Genomic DNA, 19,921 nt, shown 5'->3' with positions numbered 1-19,921 from the left:
ATGATTGGTAATAAAATCATTAATCTATATTAAAAAGTTGACAAGTTTAGAGAGAAAAAGGAGAGGACACCATCTCTTCTCTTTCTCTACCAACCAACCTCATTATTTACAAGAAAAAGCAGACCCGATAAGATTAACATCAAATCAAACCACATCCTCTATCCATAAGGTGCAAAGATAATGTTCTTTCTTTTATGAATTTTATTTCATAAACTCTTTTTTTTTTTGCTTTTTTTTTTCTGTCTAGTCAAGAGGAACAGAAGATCCTTCTGTTTTTCTGACATGACAGAATTGTAAATTGCTTCATTTCCTATGTATTCTGGAAAGTAGATTTACTCTTGGAAGAGGGTATAAATCATCTTTATTTTTTGATACCTCTGTTATTTTGGGTAATAGAAGTAGAAGATGATCATGATCCTAAGTATATACTTTCTTAAAGAATCATAAAACCAGTGGATCATGGTTAGAATTTTGGATGTTGCTTGCTTCTTGGACATTCAAACAATCTGCTTTTAGTTGGTCTTTCTCTTTCTGTATATATGTGTCTTGGTTTCTTGCTTTTGTTTCTGTTGATTAATTTTTTTTTTTTACAACTGGATCAGGTTGGCTCATAGAGAAAGGGGGATGGGGGATGCAATGGTTGATCGATACTGGTGTCACATGTGCTCCAGGATGGTGACTCCGGTTATGGAAGCTGAGATTAAGTGCCCAGTGTGTGAAAGCGGGTTCGTGGAAGAAGTGGACAGCACAAGAGACCTCAATAACGATGGCATTGATTTTGGATCAGAACGTGCATTCTCTCTGTGGGCTCCGATCTTGCTTGGTTTGATGGGTGGTTTAGGTCCTTCTCGTGCACGAGCTCAAGAACATAATAGCAGCAATGCACAAGAAGAAAATGGTGAACTCGAGAGTGAGTTTCGATCCTTGTTTAGGAGGACGAGGAGGAGGAGAAGCCCGGCTTCAATCCTTGGTATGCTTCAAGATCTTCGTTCGGGTTCAGAGAATTCTGAAAATAATGGGCAGAGTAATAGTAGCAATAACAGTAGTAACAGTGTGATTTTGGTTAATCCTTTCAATGAAGAGGCCTTAGTTCTTCAAGGTCCTTTTGAAATGAACCAATCCGAAAACCCAATTCGCAATATGGCAAGTTCTTTTGGGGACTACCTTATAGGGCCTGGTTTGGATTTATTGCTGCAGCATTTGTCAGAAAATGATCCTAACCGCTATGGGACTCCTCCTGCACAAAAGGAAGCAGTTCAAGCAATGCCAACTGTTGCTGTTGAGCAGAGTTTGCAGTGTTCAATTTGCCTGGAGGAGTTTGATATTGGAGATGAAGCAAAAGAGATGCCATGTAAACATAAATTCCATAGTGGGTGTATTCTTCCCTGGCTGGAGATTCACAGTTCTTGCCCAGTTTGCAGGTTCCAAATGCCCTCTGATGATTCCAAGATTCAAGCAAATAGCTCAAGAAGCAGTGAAGGGAGAATGGAGAACAATGACGCTATGACCGGAGTGGGAGGGGAAGGAATAGGCAGCGGGAGAAGGTATCGGATCCCTGTTCCATGGCCTTTTGAAGGATTGTTTTCTTTGTCAGCATCCCAAAGTGGTGAGAGTTCTACTTCAGCATCTTCCACAGAAGCCATGCCAGGAAATCCATCTCATACAGATGAAACTTGAAGATACTTGTATGCATAAACATGCTGCTTTTAGATATGATTTTTTTGTTTAGCTCTTCATGTGAGGAATTTGCCTACTATGTATACACATATGTCCTGTGAGGAATTCGGTGTTGTTCAAAGAATTAATGCAATTTTGCTGGCTTTCTTTAATTGGTTCCTCTGCTTCACTTAGAAAACTACTATTACAGTTTGAATTGTGTTAGCTAAGAGGATATAATCATCTCTTCTATTTATTGATCACAGGAGTTCTATACCATGAAAAACCAAACCCAGAAATACTATTTTCTCTATTCAGTTGGGAATCTTTTCCAGGAAAATTTTGGCAAATTACTTATCTTGGTTTCCATCTGGGATAAATCTTGACTAATATGAAAAAGAAGACAGATCTCGCTATACAGAAAGACTGAAATTAATGATATTATAAAGATGATGCATTTAAAATTTTTATAACTAGAACGCTTATCACAAATTATTTGCAGTATCATCAATGTATAAGCAGGATTTTGATCACAGAAGCAATAAAAATCTCGTGCAATACGTACAACTGAATCTCCTGGCTTGCAAAGTCCCTTCTTCTTAGCATACTGAAAGGCATGTTAAATTGTTTCTTCTGTTGACTCACTATGAGAAGCTCTCATAGAGCCTGAACCTAAAACAGGCACCAGAGGATGGTAAATAAGGCAGCTGGAATTTCTTCACTGCATGACCACTCAAAGGAATGCATTTCTGTGTCTCCCAGGATGGTAAATGCGAGCCCTTCTTCAGTTCCGCGTTCTCATGGTTGGTTTCACAGGAATTGCCTTCCTGCTGGTTGCTTGAACTTAACACTGATGGGGCTTTAATGGAACTTGGTGGCATTGCACTTGGTGATGGCATGATTAGGGATTAATAAGATGGTTTGGGGGCTTTTGTACTTGAAACTTCTGGTTCGTTTAGTACCCCATTATTACTTAAAAACTTCATTTGATCCCATTGTTGCTGGGAAACGTTTTCTTGGAAGCCAAACAAAGAAACGATAATTACATTGGATTTTTACAATACAATAAAATTTAAGGGTGTAGATTTTATTATCAAGAATCAAAATTAGGATTTTACTGGGCCATAATCTTAAGAATGAATGATCACAACAAAACACTAGTATAAAGTCTTAAATATGGTATAAGCATAGCCAATTGTCAAGAATACCAGTAGGAAAAAGGGGCTGTGAATGCCTCAATGCTTGTAAATCAAGCAGAACAAAAGTTTCAACACCTCAGCCCCATTTGGTGGCATTCACCATGAATCTTAAATATAATTATAGGCCCTCAATAAGAAATTATTTGATTATATGCAAGTATGAAATTTAAACATGATATTGACCAACTTAAAAAAGCCTAGATATCATTAGCTGATAGGAAGTTATTACACTCCCAAAACTGCTACAACTGATTCCATGTCTCTTATTCAAAATCACTCTATAATAACTAATGGTATTAAGTTATGAAAAAGGATTGCAAATGCACTACAAATATATTATACCTCAGTGAAAATTCCCAAACTAGTTTCCCAGCTGCCTATAAGAACAAGTTGAAGTAGGAGACTTGATGAGGGCCTCCTGATAATCAACAAAAGAATATAGGGTAGAAGATTTTTGTGCGGCCTGCTGCAAGACTTTGATAAGTCTTCAAGAAAAAACAATGCAGTTGTATCATGAAATAAACTAAAGAGTACTTCATAGGCCACTTCAGAAAAACATCATGACAGATGGTCAAAAGCACTTGAGCATTTGCATATGGGCAGCCTACAACTCATCATGGCCATCTCGTTGTTGTTCGTATAAACTTTCTAGTTTATGTTCGAGTTCCTGTCACACCCAATATTTTCCATTTCAGTGAGATAATAAAATACTAAAGAACAAGATGTTGCCTGCTGATTAAGTATAACATCTACCTTAAGCTTCCCTTCCAGACAAAGGATAGGTGTTGTCATCAAAGCCACATATCTGCGATGAACAAGAAAGAAGTGAGACAAAATTTTATGCATGTATACATGTGCACAGACTGATGCAAGGGAGAAAGAGTAATACTCGCAGCGGCTTGGTTCATCCACATCAGTCAGCTCTGTTTTCAGTCCACACCTAAGCTTGACCTGTTAAAATTAATGGATTTATTGAAAAATATTTTAAAATCATCAAAAGGGTTCTTTCAAATGGTTCATGTCCCATTGATGACGAGCCATTCTGTCAATCAATGTCAAACAGTAGATGGCTAGATGCCAAAGACATGACCATCAACATCAGATTCCAAAGAGAAACCAACGAAATTTTTTATTAAAGAGGATCTAGACTGCTAAAATAAACCATAAACTTGAAAAAGTTTCAAGCATCCTCTACATCCATTATAGCTTCATTTACATCAAACTGATCAGAGTTTAGGAAAATCTTAAGATCGCCAGTACGGTACCTTTAAACTTCTATTAGGTCCATTCCAGCATCCCTGACCATTAGAAAACAGCATGATGTGGTATGAGTTTTCAAATTTCTCCCACTCCCTACAAATGTAGATCAGAAAAAAGGGGGAAAAATTACATATTTCAGACAAAGACATTAACATAAGCAGAATTTTGGAATTGAACCATCAATTTAAGCCTGAAACTAATCGAGCACACTTTTGCACCAATGTTGCATGCATGCACGCATGCATGTGTTAAGAGTTCTCAGAAAGAGGGTCAAGTTCAGGAGCCTGAAGCTTATTAGCTTACCCTACAGCATGGTGCTGCTATCATCTTACATGGTCCCACACATAGTTACTTGGAATGTTGTACTCCTTGGTACATGGTATGGTTATGAAGACGTGACATGCCACTTAATTAAATATAGGGTACATAAGGGGGTAGACTTGATACACCAATTTGATCACGGCATGCAAATTATAGTTTTTTTTTGGCACATTTCATTTTTTTTAATTTTATTTAGCATAATATATTTATAAAAAATAAAAATATTGGTTTAAAATGAGTAATTAACCAATGTGATAAATTTTTTGACATAACAAACACATTATTCAAATTTTGAAGTCCTATTATTATTATTATTATTGTTATCATTATTATTATTGTTGTTGTTGTTGTTTTTAATGTTGTTATGGAAAGTTAATCACTATATTATTTCTCTGTATATTCTGTATTCTGTATTCCTATTTAGGATTTCTTATTTAGGATTTCTTCCTAATTAGTAGAACACAATTATAGGAATCAATTGTTTATATATACCCATGTACAGATTAATTGAAATTAAGGAGAATTATCTCTTTCTATATGGTATCAGAGCAGGTCATCTATCTAGGGTGACTATTTATTCTCACCACCCAGCTCAGGAGAGACCTTGGCCACCGACTGGCCTTTTCGACTCCGATCAACATTGCCGGCGTCGCCTCAACCCCCTCATTCCACCACTGTGTGCTGTTGCTTGATCCAGTACACCATTAAAGGACTTTTGAGGTTTGACTCTTAGATCCTATTTCGGTATTTGCTTGATTTGTGGTTTTGGGTTATTTTGCTACTGTAAGCACTTTGGATTAGCGTTTTGGTCAGTTTTCTGTGTCTCAATAAATGGCAGACAATAAGAATGTTATTTCCGATGTGATTCCGGTGATGACTAAGATCACGGAACACAAACTTAATAGTTCGAATTACCTGGAGTGGAGTAAGAGTGTTAGGGTCCATTTGCGTAACATTGATAAGGATGATCACCGCACTAAAGATCCACCTATGGATGTTACACGACAAACTTGGCTAAGGGATGATGCTCGGTTGTTTTTGCAGCTTCGGAACTCGATTCACAGTGAGGTAATTAGTTTGATTAATCACTGTGAATTTGTTAAGAAATTGATGGATTACTTAGATTTTTTGTATTCTGGTAAAGAGAATATCTCATGTATTTATGATATTTGTAAGGCATTCTACCGTGCTGAGAAAGAGGATAAGTCACTCACGGCTTATTAATATAGATTTTAAACGGGTATATAAAGAACTTAATGTATTGTTGCCTTTTAGTCCTGATGTGAAAGTTCAGCAGTCCCAACGAGAGCAACCGGCTTTTATGAGTTTTCTTGCAGGCCTTCCTTCAGAGTATGAGACTGCTAAATCATAGATTCTCTCCAGTTCTGAGATTTTCTCTTTGCATGAAACGTTCACACGGGTCCTTCATACAGAGAGTACCCAATTTTCACAGCCTGCCAGTAGTGCTCTTATTAGCTATAATCCAAATGGACAACAGGGTAATAGAAGAGGAAGTAGAGGAGGAATTACAGGCAACAGAAGTAATCAGCATAATGGAGAGGCTAATTCTAATCAGGTGGTCTCTACATTTTAGAAAATCATGTACCGCAGTCGCTTATTTGCTCTAGTACCTTAACACCTCTTGAAGCTCATTGTAGATTGGGCCATCCTTCTTTGTCTACCACGAAGAAGCTGTGTCCTCAGTTTTAGCCTTTATCAGTACTAGAATGTGAGTCGTGTTAGTTTGCAAAACATCATCGTTTGCCTTCTGTGTCTAGAGTCAATAAACGAGCTTCATCCTCTTTTGAGTTAGTTCATTCTGATGTTTGGAGTCCTTGTTCTGTTACTTCTAAAACTGAATTTCGTTATTTTGTTACTTTTGTTGATGATTACTCTCGTGTTACCTGGTTATATTTAATGAAGAATCGTTCTCAGTTGTTTTCTATATTTTGTGCCTTTTGTAATGAAATCAAAACTCAATTTAATATTTCTGTGTGCATATTAAGAAGTGACAATGCCAAAGAATACTTTTCAGCACAATTTCAGTCTTATATGACACAAAATGGTATTCTTCATCAGTCTTCCTGTGTGGATACCCCATCCCAAAATGGCATGGCCGAAAGAAAAAATCGGCATCTTCTTGAGGTAACTTGTGCTTTTCTTTTTCAGATGAAAGTTCCTAAACACTTTTGGGCCGATGCAGTTTCTACGGCATATTTTTTTATCAATCGTATACCATCTTCCGTCCTTAATGGGGATATTCCTTATACTGTTTTGTTTCCTATAAAATCTTTGTTCTCTGTTGAACCCCGTATTTTTAGTTGTACCTGTTTTGTGTGTGATGTTTGTTCACAGGTTACTAAATTGGATCCAAAGTCTTTCAAATGTGTCTTCCTTGGGTACTCCCGACTGCAAAAAGGGTACCGCTGTTTCTCTCCTACTCTTAATCGTTATCTTGTTTTTGCAGATGTCACATTTTTTGAGTCCACTCTATTTTTTCCTCAATCATCTGTGTATGAGAGTCAGGGGGAGGAGGATGATCTCTTAATATATACTGTCCAACCAATGTCTAGTCATCTCTCACAGCCTGTTCCTTTTGTCTCTAGACCTACTCGACCTCCCGTTGTTTATGTTTATTCCAAGAGATTGGAGATTCCTCACTCAGATCCTCCACCAGCTACTTCGTTGGGAGATCCTGTACCTCATATTGATCATGATTCTGATTTAGACTTACTCATTGCTCTTCGTAAAGGTAAACATTCATGCACTTACCCTATCTCTTCTTTTGTTTCTTATAATCAAATGTCTTCTTGTTCTCGGTGTTTTGTTACTTTTTTAGACTCTGTTCCTATCCCTAATACTGTTGGTGAGGCATTGTCTCATCCTGGCTGGTGTGCTACTATGAAAGAGGAAATGGAGGCTTTAAATGCTAATGGTACATGGGAACTGTTACCTTTACCCACTGGTAAGAAAGCTATTGGTTGCAAATGGGTATTTACAATAAAGGTAAATCTTGATGGTTTTGTGGCTAGATTAAAAGCACGCCTTGTAGCAAAAGGATATGCTCAGACATATGGAGTTGATTACTCTGACACTTTTTCTCCTGTAGCTAAACTTACTTCTGTTCGCTTGTTTATCTCTTTAGTAGCTACATATGATTGGCCCCTGCACCAATTGGATATCAAGAATGCTTTCCTTCATGGTGATCTTCAGGAGAAGGTGTATATAGAGCAACCACCTGGGTTTGTTGCTCAAAGGGAGTTAGGTAAAGTTTGAAGGCTTCGGACGTCTCTTTACGGCTTGAAACAAAGTCCTAGGGCCTGGTTTGGGAGATTCAGTGAAGCAGTACAAGAATTTGGTATGCAAAAGAGTAAGTGTAATCACTCAGTATTTTATAAGTAATCTAAGGCTAGTCTAATTCTCCTGGTAGTCTATGTGGATGACATTGTCATCACTGGGAGTGACTCTGCAGGTATTTCATCTCTTAAAACCTTCCTCCAAACCCAGTTTCAGACCAAAGACTTGGGATTGTTAAAGTATTTCTTAGGTATTGAAATTATGAGAAGTAAGAAGGGTATTTTCTTGTCCCAAAGAAAATATGTCCTCGATTTATTGACAGAGACAGGAAAATTAGGTGTTAAGCCTTGTAGTGTACTAATGACTCCAAATTTACAACTGTTAGCAGAGGATAGTGAATTGTTTGAAGATCCAGAGAGATACAGGAGATTGGTAGGAAAATTGAACTACCTTACAGTCACTCGTCCTGACATTGCTTATGCCGTTAGTGTGATAAGTCAGTTTATGTCTTTCCTAACTGTTGCTCATTGGGAAGCCTTGGGACAAATCTTGTGTTATCTGAAGGGCGTTCCAGGAAGAGATTTGTTATGTGGTAATCATGGGCATTTGAATGTTAAATGTTTTTCAGATGCCGACTGGGCTGGATCTAAAGTTGACAGGAGCTCAACTACTGGATATTGCGTTTTTGTTGGAGGAAATTTGACGTCTTGGAGAAGTAAGAAGCGGAGTGTAATTTCTCGATCTAGTGCTGAATCCGAATACAAAGCCATGGCACAATCAGCATGTGAGGTAATGTGAATACTTCAATTACTAGATGAGACAGGTTTTAAAACCTCCCTACCTGCGAAATTGTGGTGTGATAATCAAACTGCTCTCCATATTGCTTCTAATCCGGTGTTTCATGAGCGGACCAAACATATTGAGATTGATTGTTACTTTGTTCGTAAAAAGATTCAATAATAGATCATCTCAACAGGACACATCAAAACTGGAGAGCAGTTAGAAGATATTTTCACAAAAGCTCTGAATGGAGCTAGGATTGACTACATTTGTAACAAGTTGAGCATGATTAACATCTATGCTCCAACTTGAGGGGAAGTGTCATGGAAAGTCAATCACTATATTATTTCTCTGTATATTCTGTATTCTGTATTCCTATTTAGGATTTCTTATTAAGGATTTCTTCCTAATTAATAGAACACAATAATAGAAATCAATTGTATATATATACCCATGTACAGATTAATTGAAATCAAGGAGAATCATCTCTTTCTACAATTAAAAATAACATTAATTGAAGAATATAATTAATAATTATAAGTGTTTGTATTTCCTATAACCTCTCATCCAAGTAGTCAATTAGTGAAATATTACTCTCACGTAACCCCAACAACGATGAAAAAAAGTCCCATTTTATCTTTCTCCTCCTTCGCAGCATTTCTTATTCTTCTTCCTCCTCCTCCTACGCATTGCTGCTGCTGCTTCTTCTCGTTCACTGTTTGTCTTTCATTTTTCCTTCTGCTTCTTTCTTTTTCCTGTTCTTTCTCGAAACCCTATTTTAGTAAATGGGAACGCATACCACAGCATTCTAGAACGCCGAAGTACCATGCTTTGGTACACATGTACGCAGAAAGGTAAGCGAATTAGGTAACCATGGTCCCACTCCAACATCTAGGGAGGCATCTTCCTAGAATAGTCACCAAATAAATAAGCCAGATGCCGTTAATTTGTCCAAAAATAAGTTTATCGCTTAGCTTTTATGTTAAAATTCAACAGTCTTTTCATTTTATTTCCTTATTTGATGTCAAATTAACATTTTTATGAATTGACTAAGTAATAGGAATAGTGTTATGCTTGCATGGGCTTGCCCCTAACATAAAGCTAACCCCATGTAATATTATATCTTCACGTTTATTGAATTGTTTCAAAGTTTCATTCTCTTTTGACATTGTCATTCAATCTTTTTTTTGTTTTTCCTTTTTTCACTGTTTTTTAAAAAATTACACCAACATCTTGTTGATTATCAATGATTTTAAAGTCTCTATATGAATGTTAATGCTGATTTTTTTTTTTTTAAGTTTAAAACTATCAATGAGTCAAACCATGTTAGCTCCTATGTCCAGAAGTTCTCCTACTCAAAATCATTGCCAACAATGAGCAGCTGGGATTTGAAAAGAGGGAAAACAGAGGGGGAAAAAGGATAAAACAGAACTTCTACACACATATATCATAAAGGACCATAAAAATTGCATGAACAAATACCCAAGTTCGGTTTTATGGTAGCCCTCCTCCTGAGTTGCTTCTTTGAATGGGCAAACTTTATACACATACCTGAAATGAAGAACAACCAAGCCAATAGTAAAACACTGAGAATGATAAAATAGTAGCCATCTAAACCAAGGAAAATAAATGGAGGGAGGAAGGAGGTGGGAAGGAAGCATTATTACTTGTCCTGCTTGGTTTCAAAGCACTGATCATACAACAAATAGAATTCCTTGTGTGTACCTGGAATTCAACAAATAGATACGAGCAAACGAAGAAAAGTATCAATTGCATGCTGCTAAAAAATTAACAGTTTAACTCGAAGTCATTGCTGTTGTAAATTACCAAAGTCATGTTTTAACTTTTCTGTCAAACTTGTTATTCTTGCCTCTATATCAGACAACCTTGAAGTGGTGTCATCATGATCCTTCCGAACACGATCTGCATCTGCACAAACAACAAAGTGAGAAAAATGCATTTTCATACACTTATCATAGTTAAGAGCTAGTATAAATAGGAACCAACTCTTACCTAGTTTATCTACAAGAGGTGGAGAAAGATTAACCAATTGAAATATATTCCGTATGGTATCCTTTATCTTTTCCAACCATGATGAACTCCTCAAAGTGTTTATCCCTGAAAACATCATGAAATAGAACAAAACTAAGAAAGGGGAAAAAAGAGCCAAAACTGCGGAGGAGAATGACAACTAATACATAAGATCAAACAATTGCCAACCATATAAATCTTTTGGCTCTTCTAAGCCAGACTTGCACATGGAACAGGGACCATCAAAATCATTTCCTACAGACAATTTCTTGTCATTATTGTTATAAAAAATTTCATTATTAGTGCTCTCTGAAGTCTCACTGCTGCCTCCATCGTTACTTTTAGCAGGAACAATTTCATTTTCCTGGTGTCCAGTTTTTCCTCCTGTCCAGCGTGAAGCAACAAGACGACCCAGCTCTTCTTTTGATAACCTCTCTGTGCTTTCAGATCCATCTTTCAGCAACCCCTCCGTATTTTCATATTCATCTTTGTCACGCTAAAAGCAACAAATACTATTAAGAGTTAAAGTCAAAGTTCCCCACTAGTAACAATACGTAAAGTCATAAGATAAATAAATAAATGAATGAATGAAACAAAATACAACTACATGGAACAGAATTTTAACTCTTCTCAATCCTTGTGTCCTGCACAGAATTCAGCCTGAATCAGAAAATGGCTTGCACAAATGCTGTTCCTTCTCGTGCACAATTTGAAGCCACTATCTTATGGAATCCAATGGAAGCACAAGCCAGGAGAGGATTGTTTAAGAGCTGGTCAAGAAGCATCTGGAAAGAAAAAAGATGTCTGGAAAGAAAAAAGATGCACTTTGTCTAGAGATTCATCTTTAACAATTCTCTAGTCTTTTTGGGAAACAAGAACATATCTGAAGGCATTGTGGTAGTAAACAATTTCATCAACACCATGATTTGTTTCTGGTGATTCTGCTATACTTTCTTTAAAGATATGCACAACTTATATTTCAATCTTGAATTATTGGCTCCTTCTGGAATATGACATCTTTTCTCAATTCCAATAATCCATTTGTTATATGTGCCATAATAGGATGGTTCTGTTTTTCTCCCCTGCATCTCCATTTTCAACTCTTTTTTCTCCTTTTGATAAGGAATCTGAAGTTCATTCAAAATAAAGGAGGGTTTCAAAATCAGCAGGACTAGGGATGCAAATGGACCATCCATTCATAAAAAGCTTCAAAATTGGCTTGGAAAAGGCTTGGTTTTGTTCATTTGTCTATGTTGACTAACGAGTTTGTGCTCAACTTTGAAGCTCCTTTAGTAATGAGCAAGCTTGAATGTGGTTGATTGAGATCATCTTGTGTAAAATCTTTAAGAAGCAGGCATCCCAGCCTCATGAACACCTTCATTTTGAACTCATTGATTGAGATCATTAATTTAAGTTTAAAAATGCAAATTTTGGGCACATCAAGAATGATAATTGTTTAAAATAGACTTGGAATCCTCCACATCAACAAAGAGGGACAAAAGTCTATAAAATGAAGTGCTCTTGTAAGTCATGAGAATTGTGAAGGTGGCTATTCTCTTCTTATTAACAGTCAAAATACAGGCATCATATTAACTAACCTTATTTAGTGAAGATTCATCTGACAGACCAATGTTGCCATCACCTGAGCTTGAGCTTTCCTTTTGGTCACCATCAGATTTATCACCAGACTTGGCTTGATCCTCAGCAAGTTTTTCCATCTTTTCTTCTTTTTCTTTGCTCTCCGTTTCTTCCGCCTTCTCAATTTGCTCCTTGTGTACTATGCGAAAGGTAAAATAAATGAAATAAGATAAGAAAATTCTATCCCTTGCCTATTCAAAAGATCATTTTTCCAGATTTGAATGCAGTTTCAGTTAACAAAAGAGATCAAGAAGGAAAAAAATTTTCGCTTCTTTAACAGAATAATTATGGACTCGTACACAAATAGTGGAATGTTGTGCTTTCCAAACACTCCAAAACATAAAATATATGAAGATATTCAACAAGGAATTTGTTTTGCTTAAGATGATTGCTCATGTTGACACAGAGTATTGTTATATGAGATCCTGTCAATAATATGTAATTCCACCTTTAACCTTAACAATTTTCTTTCTTTCCAAGCCTCCTAATATGATTAAAACAAATCTAAAGTAAGCATCAGTAACTAGTTAATATGCCTTCTGATTATGGTTAAAATTTTCTTTGTCTACACACAAAGATACATGACTGTACCTCTTTTGCACTTTGAAATATATCTTGTATTTATATGTACATAAATATCCATATATGTGATTTTCCAATATCATACCAAAATTTCATTAGATGAAGAGTGTGCATGGTTGGGTTAAGCAACCAACACATAAATACCTTTTAACCGATTTTATCGGTTTTTCAGTTTTTATTGGTCAGATATAAACTTTGTTTCAATTTGGCTAATTATCGATTTTGTTAAATGAAAACCACAACTCAATCAATTGATTTGATAAATGAATTTTTTATTTTTTTTATCAATTTTATATCAATGTTATTTTATTGGTTTTTAGTTTTTACTGTTCATATATATGAAATTTGTTTCAACTTGGTTAGCTATCTATTTTGTAAAATGAAAACCACAACTCAATCAATTGATCTGGATAACTTTTTTTATTTGTATATTGATTTTGTATCTATTTTTTCAGTTTTCTTTTCCCACCCATTTAGTAATGGATTGAAGATATGGGAACAAAGAATATGGAAAAGGCTACTACACTAGGGTGATAGTTACAATAATTGTAAATGATTTGTTATCACCAAGAGGATTCAATCTTGAATGTAAGAAAAGAACTAGGATGTCAAAGCATTACCTTTGAGCTGTTTAACAAGTCCTTCAAGAATATTCTTTTCATTTTTCAGTTTCGACAGTTCCTCTCTTTCATTGGCTAGCACTTGTTTTGCTTGTTCAATTTCCTTTTTCCGTAAGGTGACACCTTCTTTAAACATGTCAATCTTTCTCTGCAACTTATCCCTGGCCACTTTGCCAGCCTCCCAGCATGTATTTGGACAGTTCATTTTACCATCATACTCATCGCTCCCATCACAACAATCTGCTTTTACATTACAGAATGATCATAAAAGTAACTAAAATAGATATGCAGAATTTATCAAAATGAGAAAATAACCAAAAGATGCTTAACCATAAATTCCACAAAGAAAGTTACATATAATGACTCAGAATGAAATACTCACACAGCAATAATGACTATGAATTACATTTATTAGATTTTTAGTATGCAAACAGCATGGCAAAAGACAAGATAGGATTATATTACATTCTTAAGAAAAATGACAGTTAAATAGGAGTCTTTATTAAAATAAAGATATAAAAACAGGGAACAGAAGAAGAGGGACATGCTTCCAATTATGTGAAGGCATTAGCTAAAATTGCTAACTTCAATATTAGTAAAATCTTCCCACGCTTTATTGGTAACTTCTTTCTTAAAAATAATGAAAGAGGGAGAGAGAGAACCAGTGAGAATTTATAAATAGAAATGCATTCAAAGGTATCGATGAAGAGCACAAAAGAGATCAATATCTCGCCAGAAAACATGGTCAATTAATAATTACAGATGCTAATTATGGAAAAGAGATTCAATTGTGTAAACATGAAATCAGATGCTGACCTTGAACTTTGAAGCAAACCACCTATATCTTCAGCTGTCATATCTTTTTTTTTTCTTTTTTCTTTATGAACTGCAGCTTCTTATCTATCTACCATGCCAATGACACCTTAAAGATCTTTTATGAAAAAAAAAAAAAGCCTATCTGTATAATTGAAATCACTTATGATTTATGAAAATCATCGATCATGCATTGGCCTTCTCTAAGATAGTTCACTAATAAGTTAGTTCTTGGCGATCACATTCTCCACTGTATTAAGCTGCATTTTCCTAAATTAAGTTGAAAAAAATCACTTATCCCTGCAGTTATATTCTTAGTTTTCATGTCAGGATGCTTTTAGCAACATGACCAAGTTTAATCACAGAATGAGACAAATGTAGAAAGAAGAGCATAGTTGAGAGAATCAACTGGAGCAACTCAACAAAGTTTAATCACAAAATGAGAACAGATTCACAATTATACGACCAATCATACCACAGATGCCATCATTCACCCTTGAGGAAGGTAATGAAACAGGAAGATGCCCAGCATTCCGACAATAGAACTTTCCCTGCGGACATGCTGATGTTCCTGCACCAAAATTGCAATTATAAACATTAAAAAAGACTGATACACTGCAAAATTCTTCTGATCCACTGAATAGCAACATTGACCATGTAACGGTAAGCAAGCATTATATCATTTCTCCTTTAAATAGCTAACTTGTCTTCCCCATGTTCATAAAATAATATAAACAAATAAATAAAATTCAACTAAACAGATGTATTCAAACGTCTACATTTAAACTCAAAAAACTTACTATTCTAAGTAGTTTCTATATTAATAAATCAAACCAGAAATCATAGCAAGACTGTATAGAAACAAACAAACAAAGCCATTATTATCAACCATCAAGGGAAGGAGAAGACAGACCAGGTTCGTCAGTCCCATCAGGACAATCACAGAAGTCATCATTGAGTTGAGCTCTAGTGAACTTCTTGGATCCGTTCTTGCACTTTAGAGTATCCGTTTTGAAGTAATCCTCATCTGGGTTTTGTTCACCAATCCCAATTCCATTATTATCGACTCAAGACAAAATTTTCAGAAAACAAAAATATTACTTAATACTGACATGCACATGAAGGTACATACAAAACGTACCTTGAGGAGGGATTCCGAGGAGAGAAACAGAAGGAGAAGAAGATGATTGGGTAAGGGAAATCAGAGAGAAAATGCCAATCAGAAGAGAGAAACAAAGGATATTGATTTTCATTTCGGGTAGTGCATATATCTATCTAAGAACATAAACGATTCTGCAAAAGAATTGTTGAAGCAACCAATATCGATTTTTACGATTTTAGAGCATCTTATACTCCAGGAAGGGAAAAGATTTCTGGGTTCCATGGAGACGTGAAAACGACACCGTTGACAGAGGCCAATAATTTATTTCATCTTATTTCACAGTTTGTCATTATTAAAAATTTTCATTTTGTAAAAAATATTTTTCACACTTTTCTTTAAATTTGTAAAAAATTTAATAATTTATTTATCTAATTTATAAATTAATTTGAAACTTAATCAGTTTATAAACTTTAAAAATAAATTTACTTATTTACTTATAACATTTTTTTATTTCACAGCTTATAAGTTAACAAATAAATTGATGAAGGTTAACTTTTAAATTTAGTCCTTATAAATTAATTTAATTAAATAATTTATTATATTTTTTCATTTAAATTTTAAAATTTTACTAAATATCTTATTTAATAATTTTTTAATATTTTAATAATAAATAAATATTTTTATAAATTATTTATTATTAAATATATTAATTACTGATTAGTCATTTATAAATAATTTGACTAAATAATACTGTTTAAAATTATCTTAATATTTATAAATTAATTTTCATAAATTAAATTAAACACCCTTTAAAAAAATTGTATATTTATAAATTAATTTTTATAAATTAAGCGACAACTTTCAAACTCAAAAAAACGCCAATTTTAATATGCAACATTTTTATCAAGGAAGTTCTTTATTAACCAGAATTTAACTCCGTTTTATTTTAAACGAATGAGGTCAAATATTCTGTTTTCATTCTTGTAAGAGATTAATTATTTTTTTTTTAAGTTTACTATAAACCCTTTTATTAGTAGAATGATGAATTTGGCCATTTTTGAGTTGTTTAATAAACTTTTGAGATTATATACTCTTTTGTGGAACTGGTTTTATACGAAAATCTACTTTTTAAGTGGAGGATAAATCATAATATATATTCTCGTTAAAAACCAATTTTTAAAAGTCAATTATCAACTGGGTATTCAAATCCATGTTGGCATAGATAACTTTTGCAATCAAAGATGGAATACACCGAGCATTCCTTAACTAGCATGTTATATTTTCAAATAATCCCAAAGGCCACAACTACCTGTGAGACTTCCCAGCAAATCAACAGAAGAAGAAAAGAAGATCCGTGTAGAGAGTTAAAGCAGTGCAAGCCGATTGCAATTTACATGGATCAAAACTTGGAAATGCAAATTTCATCACATTACAAACTGCAGATAATATAAATAAGTAGATATCAACAGCAAAGAATTACATAATGAACTGATACTAATTTGCCTATAGCCTATAGCATGTCATCAAAGCTTATAAAGCCTCTTGTGCACGGTGAGCACAGTAGCAAGCATATCCATAAGTAGATCTCTGTATCCACACCTCTGCATGTATACGTGTTGTGTGTCTCTCACAAAGTAGAGGAATTTCTGGAGCCATGCATCTTTTGATCCTGTGAATGAGGAGGTAGAGATGGAGATGACACTGCTGCATGGTAAGAAGATGAAGCAAGTTGGGCTAGCGCTGGAACAGCACCACCTGTAGATTTCCAAGAGATGCTACTGTTAGTAGTTTCAAACTAGTTCAAGCGAACATGATTCCATCCAAACAAAATAAAGGTTTTCACAAGGTCCATATAATGACCTAGGTTTTGATCAAAGACTGAATGATATACTGAATTGAAAGCAGAACAACCAACCTACTTACAAAATTCCTACCCACAGCATGGACCATGCGGTAAAACCATATAGGTTTGCATGTGTTTATTCAACCAATGCACCAATGCAGGCTGATAAATCGAATAGTCATCCTTGCTTCTTTTTTTTTTTATCAAGACAGCAACTTTTAAGACTACCTATAGTATGAATTCCACAGGGATCACACAAGATAATGGGATCCTAGGGCCTTCATTATCTCCCCTCGTCTCCCCTCCTCCCCCTCCCCCACCAAACCCACCTAAAAAAAAAAAAAAAAAAAATCCTTTCTTCCATGCAACACATTAGCACTTGTATCCGCTTTATCAAAGTATATGAAAAAGAAGCAAAAGATAGATTTTATGTAGCACATGATAATGGGAAAGGCAGGTTCATGTTTGGCTGCTATTCTAAAGATAGAAGAGATTACCAAGGAAAGTTCAGCCTGCAACCAATATGCAAAGCTCCAGACAAGTGGGTTCCATTTAGGCTGAATCAAACCCCAACAAATGGGTCACCCCGACAAATAGCAAGTAGCACATATTGCTATAGCTCTCTAGTGAGTAGCTAACTAGACTCATTAGTAATCGTCCACACTCACATAATCACCCTTGTTCCCTCACTCACCTCACTTGCCCACCTATTGAGCAATAGAAAATTTTATAGACAATATTACTGAGTACTGACCTGCTAAACCAGCACAGGCTGAAGAGAACACTATTACAGGTGGTGCCTGCATATGCACAAAGAACTTTAGTGATAAAGAATTTCACCAAAAGAAAGATATAGGACAAATTATCCTTACCCTTATGTGGTCGATTAGCATATAAAGCCCCATGAAAGTCAGAACGAATGGATGGAGATAACTGGATGAGTAAGCATACAAGATCACTCAGAGGAGATCTAAAGTTCAAACTTCAAACCACTATAGAGAAGAATAGTTATTTATGCAATAGGAGATGGCCACCTCCCATTGTACAGCCAAATATTTTACTTTTAACAGAAATAATTAAAATTAAAGCACTAACACAACCAAGGACACAATAGTTTATTGTTCATGATGGCTAGCAACCAATGCCAGGTTCATAGCTTAACCTAGAAGAAAGGGTCTGGACAATGGAGATAATGCCAAGGCTTCAGTAAGTCAGCACCATTGCAAGAAACACAAAAATTCAAGGTCAGTTACTACAAATAATATGAGGTCCAAGAGAAACACGTATTCATCCCAATTTGTAGCCCAAACTATACACCTAGCTTTTACAACATATAAAGCTGCTCATGAATGGATCATAAATACCAACTGCAAGACAGTCACCACAACAACTTTTTTTTGCTGAAAGGTTGCATGCTTATCCACGACTTTGGTGAAAAGCTTATTTTTTTTCAACATAAAGCATAGAAGTAACAAACAATCATAATAAGGAACAAGATGGAGGATAAGAACTTGAAAACCTATAAATATATTTGGAAACTTACACCGATAAGGAAATGCATCCACATAGGTCCTTTTACCCACTTTCGAACAATTGGCATCACTGCATCAACCAGCAAATACATCAGCTAAGGAAAAAAGCTCCCATGACACATTCACTACCAAAATTCAAGAATCAGAAGAATAGCCTTAAACTTGACTGAAAAATGCAGCAATAATATATAATGTCACAAATGCTACAAGCCTCACTTTAACAATTGCAGATGAAAGAAAGGAAGGATATACCAAAAGGACTCAAAAGTTCTCTTGAGGTTTATGACATTCATGTTTATGTGAAGGAAGATAGTCCAAATCCAATAAAATCTACTTAAATAAATCAGCACCAGACAAGAAAGAAAGAAAAAGGAAAAAAAAAAAAAAAAGGAATACCATGGTTGAATCCATAGAATGCGCTTGTGGTACCACCAACAGCAGAACCAATTTAAACCACAATAAAAAACAGAGAAAATAAGCCCCAACACCAAGATCATCAAAAAATAAATAAATAAACAAAAACTTCATTACGCAAATACATCTCACCAAAAGCTCAAAAATCAAAACTTCACAAATATTCATAGTTCAAATAAGGCATAATAAAAATTAGAATATTTTATGAAACGATTAGCATGTCAATATGACCAACCCATCAACATAAGTTAGCCATATCTCCAAAACCCACAAGCATAAACTATTGCAAGTCAATCAAGGATTCAAAATACGAATTCACAATCGAAAATTCACACCTCCTTCCCCATCTCTCAACACGCGCGCACGCGCACACACATAAAGCCCATAACTAGCTCTCAACATTCTTGATACAAATTCCCGATTGAGAATTTACACGACCAAAATAATACGCAAAGACTAAAGAGGAATACCATAGAAAAGCTATCTTTGATTAGAGGTGGAATAGTCTGCAAACAAAATCACAAAAATCTCAAATTTCACAGCACGAATGAGTTGATTGAGTGATCAATAGCTAAATTAACATCCAAAGGAGGGTATAGTTGGTGGATGGAAGGAGTACCATCTCCTTGGAGAGAGGGCCTGCACAGTGATGACATCGCAATCTGCTTGGAATGTTCGATTTCGAATGCCATCCCTGCCTGAGCAGCTTCACAAAACAACTGTCCGCTGCGACACCCTGTGGTGAGTTAGGCAAGGGTAAATAATGATGAGCCTTATTCTCCTTTATTTATTAAATTATAACTTTTTTTTTATCTTAATTTAAATTGTAAGAA

The 19,921-nt window shown here is 35.2% G+C and overlaps 3 protein-coding genes across 7 annotated transcripts; 1 reads left to right on the top strand and 2 right to left on the bottom strand.

The window, feature by feature from the left end:
• The first annotated feature begins 37 nt into the window (after window positions 1-37).
• Window positions 38-1,829, top strand: LOC110652508 (E3 ubiquitin-protein ligase SIRP1). 5 transcript variants are annotated; one of them, XM_021808139.2, is made up of 2 exons: window positions 38-169; window positions 603-1,829. In XM_021808139.2, exon 2 carries the CDS (start codon window positions 625-627, stop codon window positions 1,675-1,677), a length of 1,053 nt encoding a protein of 350 aa, XP_021663831.2. In that variant the 5' UTR covers window positions 38-169; window positions 603-624; the 3' UTR covers window positions 1,678-1,829. The 5 variants fall into 5 exon arrangements, with proteins under 5 accessions (XP_021663831.2, XP_021663819.2, XP_021663837.2 ...); XM_021808127.2 differs by lacking the exon at window positions 38-169 and adding an exon at window positions 201-348; XM_021808145.2 differs by lacking the exon at window positions 38-169 and adding an exon at window positions 368-421.
• A 1,215-nt stretch (window positions 1,830-3,044) lies between these two features.
• LOC110652498 (glucosidase 2 subunit beta) lies at window positions 3,045-15,553 on the bottom strand. The gene is made up of 14 exons (XM_021808111.2): window positions 15,339-15,553; window positions 15,111-15,224; window positions 14,673-14,768; window positions 13,385-13,624; window positions 12,143-12,321; window positions 10,734-11,040; window positions 10,527-10,631; window positions 10,341-10,442; window positions 10,181-10,238; window positions 9,996-10,064; window positions 4,121-4,208; window positions 3,745-3,806; window positions 3,609-3,660; window positions 3,045-3,522 (listed from the first exon to the last, which is right to left on the bottom strand). Exons 1-14 carry the CDS (start codon window positions 15,448-15,450, stop codon window positions 3,460-3,462), a joined length of 1,647 nt encoding a protein of 548 aa, XP_021663803.2. The 5' UTR covers window positions 15,451-15,553; the 3' UTR covers window positions 3,045-3,459.
• Window positions 15,554-16,656: 1,103 nt separating this feature from the next.
• On the bottom strand, window positions 16,657-19,590 carry LOC110651959 (uncharacterized). Its single transcript, XM_058146633.1, has 5 exons — window positions 19,559-19,590; window positions 19,071-19,093; window positions 18,686-18,744; window positions 17,897-17,942; window positions 16,657-17,054 (listed from the first exon to the last, which is right to left on the bottom strand). Exons 1-5 carry the CDS (start codon window positions 19,559-19,561, stop codon window positions 16,823-16,825), a joined length of 363 nt encoding a protein of 120 aa, XP_058002616.1. The 5' UTR covers window positions 19,562-19,590; the 3' UTR covers window positions 16,657-16,822.
• Between the last annotated feature and the right edge of the window lie 331 nt (window positions 19,591-19,921).

Source organism: Hevea brasiliensis, chromosome 5 (assembly GCF_030052815.1).
Source record: "Hevea brasiliensis isolate MT/VB/25A 57/8 chromosome 5, ASM3005281v1, whole genome shotgun sequence".
NCBI lineage: Eukaryota > Viridiplantae > Streptophyta > Magnoliopsida > Malpighiales > Euphorbiaceae > Hevea > Hevea brasiliensis.
This window is presented reverse-complemented; position numbering and strand designations above follow the sequence as displayed.